Genomic DNA, 11859 nt, shown 5'->3' on the forward strand with positions numbered 1-11859 from the left:
TGACAATGCAGTCTGCATTGACCTTAATCTGTATCTATACATCATGCACATACCTGTAGACACGCACAGACATGCATACACACACACACACACACACACACACACACACACACACACACACACACACATTTAGTTGTGACTTATCATTGTGACATGTACAAATTTCCCAAGGCCTACTGATTTGACTAAAATAATGAAACGCTTGATCTATTCATACAAGGCTTTATTGCAGGTTGTGTAAATAGCAGGTAGCCGACTGTTTCCAGTGGACGAGTAAATTCATAGACAGGAGCTTCAAAACAGCTTAGGCATCTAATTCCAAAATGTGACAACATATCGTTCAGCTTACTGTAATGGAGTTATGAGCCAACAAGAATCTGAAAAAAGCCTACTGAAGTTACGGATATTTCGAAATGAACAAATGTCAAAATTTGTGGTTCAAAGCCGTTTGCAAAAAAATGCAGTTAATATGTATTTATATATTTGTGACCATGCATGGCTTTTTGTTCTGTTTTCTCTTAAATTACAGTTAATATAATAACACTGCTCTTTGTCTGTCTATAATACACTATTCTACAGAAATTACAAAAAAACAAACAAACAAACATTACACACAAACAAACAAACAAAAAAACAAACTTGACAACAAAGCAGGGCATTTACATACTTTTTTTTTACAATATCCCTCTTTTAAATGTTTATAATTTTTGTACACTTTTGTCCTTTTTACAATTTCCAGTATAAGATTGACTAGGAAGGAGTCTGAATGAGATCTTCTCTCAAATTTTGACAATGGTTCCATAAACATCCCACGCAAGAGTTTGAGATTAAGGTGCCAGACTACCGTGGCATTAACTGACCTACGGTTCTCGAAAAGTATTGTTTATCAAAACCCCAATGTTCCTCTCAAAATGTGAATCTCCTCAATAAATAATGAAATTGTAATATAGTACTTGGAAATGACACAAAAACAATGACAACAAAAACAACAGCAACGAAAAATAAGCCGCTTGCAGTATACTTCTGTAGCCTAAACAATGTTTTACCAAAAGATGGTCTATGAAAATGTTTGTTCTACGCTACTCAATTTGACTCAAGTTGTGTCAGTCTCTTTGTTCTAATGGTCATCTGTAGTCTTGATCGTGTGAGCTGTAAAGGGACAGGAAAATGACCTCCGTCTCAAGACCTACAGCCTCATGTTGCAGGAAGGCACAAACCAAACTAGAACTGTCATCACTCATCTGGAGCCGACACTATTGCAAAAGACGTGAGTGGGTTGAAGATGATTTGACGTTCACGAAAATCAACTGTAAAATAAAAACAAAACATCTCCCCTCAAATCTAGGCCTGTTTTCTGTTCAATTCAAGTGGACATTGTTGTCAGCAACAATCAAGTCTCTTAAAAACAACTGACGTCCCTATTTTCTTTTTGCAGTGTTCATTACTGTCCATTATGTGTCTCGACAAACAACTCCATGCCAGATTAAATGCAGAGCACTCCCAAGGGGTGGTGGAAGAGTGGCAGTAGAGTAGGCCATGTGCTCATTGTTAAAGCAAGCGAGCAGATGGAGACAGAGATACCCAAAATTGGCAAATAGCAGAAGAATGAGATGAGCAATAAGATCCATGGTGAGAGATGGAAGTGAATTTCAACACATCATACAGATGGACTGAGAAGGCCTCTGAGACAGAAGAAAGCTATAGGATAGTGGTGGTCTCTAGAATAAGATGGGCATCCCTGTTTACTGAGTACACAGACATGTGGCAACTTAATCTACACCTACAGCACCTAAGGAAAGGGCACTATTACTCATCCTACATCACACAGTTTGGTATTCATTTAGAAGGCCCTTGACACGCAGGTGAGAGTACGCATGATTTTTTTAAAAAATGTTACTGTATGTACTGTTTCATAAGTTCCATTAAGATGCACGACTGCAGCTCAAGCAGAACTTTCTAAAATGTTCCATTTCCGGACCGATTTTCTTTTTTAATTTTTTCTTTTTTGAATCACCACTGTCATTTCACATGGTGTGATGTGATGCATACAGCCAAACTGGAAGTGTCGGGACTTGGATTGTCACAATAACTGGCAGAATAACCCATTTTTAAATGGTTGTCTCTTGTTCATGTGCTGTATCTACTAGGTATTGTGAGTACCATTTTTGGAAAATTTCCCGAAAGATTAAACAAACAAACAAACAAAAAAAACAGCCACAAGGATAAACATAACGAGATGATCGGATCAAACCCTGAGTCACAATCGTACCAGAAGCTTTCACTTTTTTTCATCCCCACTGATTATTTTTCTCATCACTTTCCAAAAACACTTTCTTCTTCTTTGTCTTATCGGTGTCCCTCTTTCGGACACAACCCAAGGGTCATTTTGTTTAAAAAAAAAAAAAGAACAAATAATTCTGTTTTCAGCAAAACGAGGAAGGTAAACACACTCATATGCCTACAGCGCCACGGCTAGTCACACGGCTAGTCACACGGCTAGTCACACGGCTAGTAGCGCTAGCGGCACCAAGCAGCAGGGGGAGGAGCTGTGGAAAGGCTTGTGATTGGCTGACGAATGTTTTGGGTGGCGGCAGTGAGAAGGCCGGAGTGTTACGAGGGGAGTGGGGTGGGGTGGGGTGTGTGTGTGTGTGTGTGTTTGTGTGTGTGTGTGTGTGCTGCCAAGGGTCAGTAAGGGGCGTGTGTCCGTCATGTTACACACGCAGATTCTGGCTCTTCACACAGGCATCTCTGGGTTGTCAGCCAATCCCAGAGCTTGTGCTTCCTCTGGCGTCAGTCCGTTCTTCAGGGTCCTCCTCACTGTGGGCAGATACACAGGTGCATGATGGGAATTGTATGCAGTTTATGCAGTTTTGTACAACAAATGACAATTACTACATTGGCATTTATCTCCCAAATGTGCTGCCTTGAAAGTCCCATAATTTGATTCCTCAGCTACAGCCATCACTTATGTACATAATGTTCCTTGTCACATCAAACGTCCTTGTCATGTTCAGTTGAAATAGCCTATACTTACGTTACGGTAACTTATCCCTAACGTATCTTAACTCACTTTTCGTTGACTGTATTGCCAATTGTTCTCTTAACCCTCCTGTTGTGTTACGGTCAAATCTGTCCGATTTTGCACATTATGTCTCTGAAAAATACAGTTAACTTAATCTGATTGTCATGAGATTTCATGACTTTGTTCACATTGGGCATCTGAACACACAAAATAATTTTTGATAACTTTGATGCAATTTTGTGTGTTTTATTCAACTTGTGTACACCTGTGGTGTTCCCGGTCAAAAATGACCGGTCATTAGAAATGAATGGGTCTGACTACAAAAAGTGTATAAAATTGAGTTGAGTGGCTTGCCAAATCATATGAACAGTTTCTATCCTACACCCACACACAAAAAGTGCTATTTAGTAGCTTTTGGTGTACATTTTGGAATATAAAATACATTTTTAGTTTTTAGTATATCAAATATAGTGGTAAAAAATATTAGCCCCCATGATGGGATGGTCAATAATATTACTGCGCATGTGATTTTTTTTGCTCTCAAAACACACCTAATTAACCAATCAGCTTTCAAACCACACCTGTACAGTTAATTGGCTTCATAACAATACCCGAGCATTCAATCAGCATAAAAGGACTCCAAGAAACAAGGCATAAGTCACAAGTCACTTGTACACATTATCGAGGGACTACTCTTACTGACCATGTCAAAGACCAAGGAAATCAGTCTTGAGCTCAGAAAGAAGATAGCGGAGGATCATAAGGGGGAAGGTTATACTGCCATTTCCAAGCACAGTGTCTAGAACTGCTGTACGTTGCATCATTGCCAAGTACAAGGAGACAAATTCTGTACAAAACAAACCTGGGCCTGGTTGTAAGCACAAGATTTCAAGAACTCTGGAGAGGAAAATAGTCAGAGATGTCAGCAAGAAGACCGGACATCTGCCAAGATGATTGTTGCTGACCTGGCCTCTTCTGGAGCTGATATTTCAAGGAACAAAGTTGGGAGGGCCTTTCATCATGGTGGGCTTCAGGGCCATCGTCTCAGAAGAACCCCTTTACTCAAAGAGTGGCACATCACAACCTTGAATTTCCCCTTGGGGATCTATAAAGTATCTATCTATCTCTCTATCAGACTGAGATTTGCCTGTGAGCATTTGAGAGATAGAAAATGAAATCTGGAAGTCTGTGCTTTGGTCTTATGAGACTAATCTGGAACTGTTTGGGCACATGGATGTTGCTTATGTTTGGCGAAGAAAGGGAGATGCTTTCAACCCTAAGTCGAACCCCACAGTTAAACATGGTGGTGGGAGCATCATGCTGTGGTGCTGATTTGCATTCTCAGGCACAGGCAACCTTGCTCAGGTGCATGGCATCATGAAAAAAGAAAATGAAAATTTTGAAGTATAATATGCAGAAATTGGCTCTTAGACTAGCTTTAGGTCGTCGCAGGGTCTTCAAACAAGACAAGTACCCAAAGCATACATCAAAATTGGTCCAACAGTTGCTCAAGGATACCAAAACCAAGGTCCTGGAGTGGCCCACACAGAGCCCAGACCTCAATCCAATTGAGAATCTGTGTTGGGTGCTCTAAGTGAATGTCCATGTTCGAAAGCTATGCAGCTGGAACAATTTGCAATGAAAGAATGGGTCAAAATACCTCAGGAGACCTGTGGCAGCTTATTAAAGAACTACTCAAGAGATTGTTGTCAGTTGTGGCTCAGAAAAGGCACGCTATTTGACTATTAATGGTCATACTTTACAAATAAAATCATACCGGTCAGTTTTGACCGGGAACACAACAAGTATGATTTTGTGCAACTGTGGAAAAATTGAAATGGTTTCAAAACAAAGATTATTTTAAAACTTGGACATAATGTACTCTGTGATATAATAACCCAATATTTTTATCTGAATGTTTATTAGAGCCAAAATAATGCATATGTAATGCTATTTTTATTACAAAATGATTTGTATGAGTTCAGGTCAATGAGGCCTACAGGCCATAAATAGCAAATAGAACTTTAAAACATTTAATGTTTACAAGAACTTAAGCTAGTTAAAAGATCCATAACAACATAAGATGAATATATGTCTTATTATGGGTTTGCAATCAACTATAATAGGGTCGGTCACTTTTGACCGGGAACACAAAAGATGTGATTTTGTGCCACTGTTAGAAATGTGAAATGGTTTCAAAACAAAGGTTCTTTTTAAACTTGAACATGAAGTATTCTGTGATAAATAGCACAATATATTTATCTTTATGTTGATTAGAGCCAAAATAATGCATATATTTAGCTATTTTTACTAAAAAAACGACTTGCATGAGCTCAGGTCAATGAGGCCTACAGGCCATAAATAGCAAATAGAACTTTAAAACATGTAATGTTCACAAGGACTTGAGCTAATTAAAAGATACATAACAGCATTAGGTGAATACATATGTATAATTATGGATTTACAATCAACTATACTGGGGTCGGTCATTTTTGACCGGGAACACAAAACTGATTAACATGAAATGAACACAACAGGAGGGTTAACCTCTTAAACTGTAAAACGCTATTCGTTCATAATGTTGTCACCCTGCTCAAAACATCCTTGTTGCAAACAGTCTCATCGTCTCATATGTCAGTCATGGCTGAACGGTAGTGAAATCATCTTCCTCTTGTCTGACTGATTGCTGGCATAGATAGCGGACTTACGTGACTTGCGGTTGGCACGAGACCGCCTCCTCTCGCGTGGCTGGGCTCTCTGGCTGGGCCCTTGTGTCGCCGACCTCACAATCCGCTCCATGATCTCGTCTGCGGCGTCGTCTGCCATGGCCACTGCTTCCTCGTTGGCCGCCGATGTCCAGGCTGTGCGAGGTGGACCTGAAAGAGGAAGCAGAATAGCAATATGTTAGCTCTGTTGACTCTAAACAGTTTCATTTCCTCATTAAATGGCATTAATCCGTACTGTATACTCCATGGACACCACACGCTGCTCTGTAAAACCGACCAATTAACACTGAACCCCCTCATGTCTGGCCAAAATAAGCACTTGTTGTTTTACAACTGACAAATAAGTACACATTTGTTTTCCCTTTAAAGTTACTTTTGATTTCTTTTTGTGCACAATCCTTTTTTATTGCACTTTTTTTATCGCACTTTTCACATCTCACACTTTGTGTCATCTTAGTGGAGTCATTACGTTGCTTGCTTGCTGGTGAGAGGCGGCTCTAAGGCCATGAGATGATTATTATTGCAGCAGCTGTGTGGCTGGTGGAAAAGGGAAGTCATCACAGATGAACAAGTGTGTAGTAGTGTATGGAGTCAGGCGTCATCATGTCCCAGAGTACACACACACACAATGGTGGCAGTACAATGCACGCGCAAACAGAGAGCAATATGAACTTAAACACTATTGACTAGGTGCTGATCTCTGGTTATCGCCTTGAACAAGACAATGTTGCAGACTCCAACTCCAACTGTATAATAGACTGTACAATCTGCTGGATCATTATTGAGGCCTTCTTCTTCAGATCCAGTGTGGTGCAATGCATCACGTAAAGCAACACTGACCTCTGCTGGGCCTGGTCCGCGTTCGCATGCGCAGACCCGGTACCAAGGAGGAGGCCTCTTTGTCGCCGCTCTGCAGGCTGGTCTTGAGCACGGCCTTCATGAACTCGTGTTCTGCGGCGTCCTCGGCGTGGCCCAGGCCCTGGGGCTGCTGGTTCTCCTGCGCTCCACCAGAACCACCGGAACCACCACCACCACCACCACCACTGCTGCTGCCACCACCACCCAGCCGGCCAGACTACACAACAGAGACAGAGAGATGTGCAGGTTATAGTCATGCGCATGCAAATACACACACACACATACACGCACGCACGCAGATGTGCACATGAGTACAAACACACACACACACACACACACACACACACACACATATATATAGTGAGATACATGATGTACACAATATACATACACAGTACATACTGTACATACACACATATTGTTCATGCACACATTTATGTTTAAAACTCAAATAAGCACACACATAGACACACTCGCATGCTTTAGCCCAATATGCATATTTAATGTACTGTACACACATTTCACACTAGTTCTTTCACACACTCACACACACACACACACACACACACAGACACAGACACATTACCATAGACAGTAGATGGATGAGCAGTCTGGCGGTTTTTAAAGGCTTGACCGCTATCACACCCTGGACAGCAATTTGTTTCTAATGGATGTGGGTTTCTGACACCCCTCAGCATTCCTCCCTGGTGCACTGCAGAGCAGACGAGCAGCGGGGAGACGCGTCCACCCTAATTAATGCTCTCTGAGAGCCGGCCAGCCAGCCGTTCCTCATGTGAGGTGTAAACCCAAAGACAGGCACTCCAGGGTGGGGCGGGAGCAGCGCTTCATCCAATATGCTAATGTTAGAGATTTCAGCTGAGTTTTGTCTCACACACCGACGTAGAATTAAAAACGTACACTCCGTTCACAAGTCTGTAGAGCTACTGCAAAATGTGAATTTTTTTAATAACAGCGTTTTGGCGACTGCTCTCTTCAGGACACAATTGGGTTTGTATTCCAGATTAAAGAGCGCCATTGCTATTCACTTTTTTGTATGTTTTCACCATCTTTGGGCCTCCAGTCTTCCTCTCTTCTTGGCTGTTAATATAATCTGTGGTCTCGCAATGATGAACTGAAACTGCGCCTTGCCAAAGAAAAGCTCAGGAGCATATTTGGCCTGGGCCCGGTTCTGTTCAGGTTGTGTTCTGGCAACAGCTCATCGGACACGGCGCATCGGACATGCCCCACCTTTACCTTGTTGGAATAGACTGGCTTTTAACACTGATAACTTGATGTAATGTGTTTCAGTGTCCAGTCTTTAAAAAATTGTATTGATTGTATGTTATGGATCTGACACCTGTTGTTTGATACAGAAATACTGGTAAAAAAAACTACATTATCTGTAATAAACATCACTTTTGGTACAAAATGTCTTCTAGATAAATAAAATCTTGGCGTAAAAAGAGAATTCTCTGATGCCAACGTGATTGGTCACTCTTTGTCATAGGACACTGTAGAACTGCATCAAGCATAAAATTCACCAAGCGTACAAGTCACACTGTAGAATGCACACACAGGGAGAGGTGAGTTAATAGTTGCATTTCCATTGACAAGCACACACACACTGTGACTGATGTTATTGCGTCTCCACATGCTGTGTGTGTGAGGACAGGACATGGAGAAGCACGGCGCGTCCCAGCGACGGAGGGGCTGCGCTCCGGGCCAACGGGGAGACATACTTCAGCCTCAACAAATAACCCAGAGAGGACATCATTGTTTTTTTTCTGTGAGTGGACACGTCCAACACAAACACAGACACACAGTTGGAACGGTGCGGGAGGACGAGGCGAAGGTATGTCGAGAGGTTAGAGGTCGCGGCATGCGGACACACACTCCGGCATGAACACACACACACACACATTCACATTGTCAGCATTCTCATACCTCTAAGTCTTCTTCATCATCAGTCTATAGAAGAGGAAGAACATGGAAAGAGAAGGCATGGCAATGAAAAATAGGAAATGAATGACAGATCGCGAAAGAAGAGAGAGCTTGCAATGTGTGTGTGTGTGTGTGTGTGTTTGTGTGTGTGTGTGTGTGTGTGTGTGTGTGTGTGTGTGTGTGTTTGTGCCTGTGTGCTCTTGAGTTTGTATTAGCATTTGTGTTTATGTACTGTATCTGTGTTTGTGTGTCAGTGTTTGTGATCATGTGAGTGTGTATCTGTGTGTGTATGTGCATGTTTACATTTGTGTGTGTGTGTGTGTGTGTGTGTGTGTGTGTGTGTGTGTGTCTGTGTAAGAGAGACTGAAGAGAGGGAAGAGAGCAGGACCACCCTGGCCCTAGACTCTGTTTGCTATTGTTGCCACAGGGATCATATAGTGGGGCTAGATCTACTAACAGACACACACACACACTCTCTTGGACTGAGCTCACTTCTGGCTCTGGGCAAAATACACACACACACACACACACACACAGACTCTGGAGCGTGCAGACCTCCGCAGTCTAATCCCAGGGCTCACCTGCAGACGATCGGCGTCGTCTTACTCAGATCTCCTAAATCTCTCTGGGATCAACCCGTAATGTCTGCCACACTTGCTGCCTGGCCTGTCTGTGATCAACAACTCCTGTGTGGCCAAGAGTCTTAGACCACAATACCCCACAATCTCACACACACACACACACACACACACACACACACACACACACACACACACACACACACACACCAAGAGTCTTAGACCATAATACCCCACAATCTCCCTACCACATGAACTCACCAAAGAGCCACAATACCAAAATAGATATTTAAACCAATTTAGTAGAACTTCATCTTCATAACCTACATTGAAGATATGAATGTGCCCTATTATGGGCTTTCATCTCAACTGAAACAAGTGGCAAAACATTCTCTAAAAGCACTCAAAAACAAACAGAGGTCCACACACACACACACACACACACACACACACACACACACACACACACACACACACACACACACACACACACACACTACTCCTCTCACCGCAAACCAACATTTGGTCCCAATTAGTCAATCTAATTATTAGCAGTTCTCAGGGCATGTTTGTGCTTTGAAGACTATTAGAAAGGAAGGCTTGATTTGAAGGGCGGTCTTCAAAGGCTATGGATACTTTAGTGGTGAGGCATCGAAAGAGGTGGAGAGAGAGGCAGCGAGAGAGGGAGCAAGACAGACAGAGAGAGAGATAGAGAGCGAGGGAGGGAGAGAAAAGAGAGAGAGAGGGAAGGAGATTGACTGGTAAAAACAGAGAAACAGAAGGTGAGATATTGAAATAGAGAGAAAGAAAGAACAATTATGTGAGTGAGAAAGTGTTTGTATGTGTGTGTGTGTGAGAGAGGGAGGGAGGGAGGGAGGGAGGTAGAATGAATGAATAGGAGAGAGAGAGAGAAGTGGCAGTCGTGCTGATGATAATCGTTACTGCAGTGCTTACAGCCTCTCTGTTTGCTCAGCTGAGTCCCCACTGGCGAGATGGAGGGGTTAAGCAATGCCACAGCGGGGACGTGAACCCACCATCTCTGTGGTCAGACACACACACACACACAACCTCTCCAATCCAGCAGCGGGGGCCGACGAGGCTCCCAGGGAGTCTGTGGTCTCACCGCAGAGAATTAACCACAAGTCCCACTACTGCTGTCAGCCAATCAAACGCCTGCGAGCGTGTTAATAAACTCTGGCTGCGCCTGTGATCCTGCTTGTTGAGCTTTCCTGTGCTAATCAAAGGGAATCTGCCGCCCCCACTGATTCTGCTGATTACAACTGGGCACACACACACACACACACACACTATATGCAAGTACAGAGACCTCAGACTCAACTCCTGCATAGGGTCACAGTGGATGGAGGTGTATAGAGCAATCGTACACCAAGCACAATACACACACACACACACAACACATAATCAGACACACACCGTGTCTGTCATCTCTTCTCCAAAAGTCTTGGATTGCAATGGTAAACTCATACCTCGCTGGCCACTGGCCAAAAGCCTCGTCTTTAGGGACACTCTTCCCCTGACCCTCACGTGAGAAACACAATATCATCACAATCAAGACAAGAACGAGGTTCCCCCCCGCAGAGGTCAGAGGTCAAAGGTGGTGGAGTCAAAAGTGATGGGGTTCAAATGTCAAAGGTCACCGGCGGGAGACTTACGGGGGCGTTGACGTCGATGATCATCTTGCCGCGCGTCTTGTTTCGCTCGCGGTGGTCGGCTCTCTTCTGCTTCTGCTGCAGGACGCGGTCGCGCGTGGTGCGGTACTCCAGCGCAAACTCGCTCACGATCTTGCTGAAGCGGTGCACGCTGATGTCCCGCACGCCGTACGACGGGTGGCCCAGGAACAGCAGGAACGCGTGGAACCTGAGAGAGGGAGAACCGCGGAACACCAGCACACGTTAGAGGTATTACAGAAGCAGTGGGAACCGTAACAGAGACAGTACAGAAATAGCATTATCTTTGCCAATTAGGCTACTGACGTTGAAGGTCAAGGTGACCTTTGACCCAAGGTTAACAGATTCTCTAAGGTTGGTTTTGGTTCTCGGTGGTCGGTTTGTTTGTTGTACACGGAAAACCCTTAGTGGTAGTTAAAATCCGGTATATCTAAGAAGCTGACGGGCTGATGGGAATATGTTCTATACTGAGTCCCATTCCAGATTCCAGATAGTCAAGATTTCTGTAAGATAGTATTTCAGAGATCTCTCCATACCCTTGACCTCCTCCAAGAAGATTAACATTCAGTGGTTTAAAGCCCTCATTCACCTCTTCCAAGAACCTTACTGCTACCTTAACAAATGAGAGGACAGCCTTCGCGTTATTAACTTCATGCTGAGCCAACTAAGGCTCTCTGCCATGAAGAATCACCTCCTGAAGTTTAAGAGTGCCGTCAGCATTTCTTCCGCACTTTGAAATTAAAGGTGCATTTATTATTGTGTCAACTGAGCAACGACCAATTGTATTTCCTACTGCATTCAATTGGTGCTGTCCTATGGCCCAGTTAATACATTGTGTATAATGAAATGCTTTGTCTTGTGAGTTTTTGCGGTCTTACGCAATGTCCTTAAGATTTACTGGTTCATGATTTGTGTGTGTATGTGTGTGTGTGTGTGTGTGTGAGTGTGAGTGTGAGTGTGTGTGTGTGCGTGCGTGCGTGTGTGCGTGCGTGCATGTGTGTGTGCGTGCGTGCGTGCGTGCATGTGTGTGTGTCGCGTGATGTCCT

At 43.4% G+C, this 11859-nt stretch overlaps 1 protein-coding gene across 2 annotated transcripts in view; it reads right to left on the reverse strand.

The window, feature by feature from the left end:
• Nucleotides 1-206: 206 nt before the first annotated feature.
• Nucleotides 207-11859, reverse strand: part of fhod3a (formin homology 2 domain containing 3a) — a 107458-nt gene continuing 95805 nt past the window's right edge. For both annotated transcript variants that reach the window (XM_062529434.1, XM_062529433.1), the window contains 5 exons: nucleotides 10799-11003; nucleotides 8551-8574; nucleotides 6589-6823; nucleotides 5731-5898; nucleotides 207-2817 (listed from right to left, as the gene is read on the reverse strand). In XM_062529434.1, coding sequence (XP_062385418.1) covers nucleotides 2735-2817; nucleotides 5731-5898; nucleotides 6589-6823; nucleotides 8551-8574; nucleotides 10799-11003 — 715 coding nt within the window. In that variant the 3' untranslated portion in view covers nucleotides 207-2734. The remainder of the gene's footprint in view (nucleotides 2818-5730; nucleotides 5899-6588; nucleotides 6824-8550; nucleotides 8575-10798; nucleotides 11004-11859) is intronic.

The sequence above is a fragment of the Sardina pilchardus genome, chromosome 24, assembly GCF_963854185.1.
Source record: "Sardina pilchardus chromosome 24, fSarPil1.1, whole genome shotgun sequence".
Lineage (NCBI taxonomy): Eukaryota > Metazoa > Chordata > Actinopteri > Clupeiformes > Clupeidae > Sardina > Sardina pilchardus.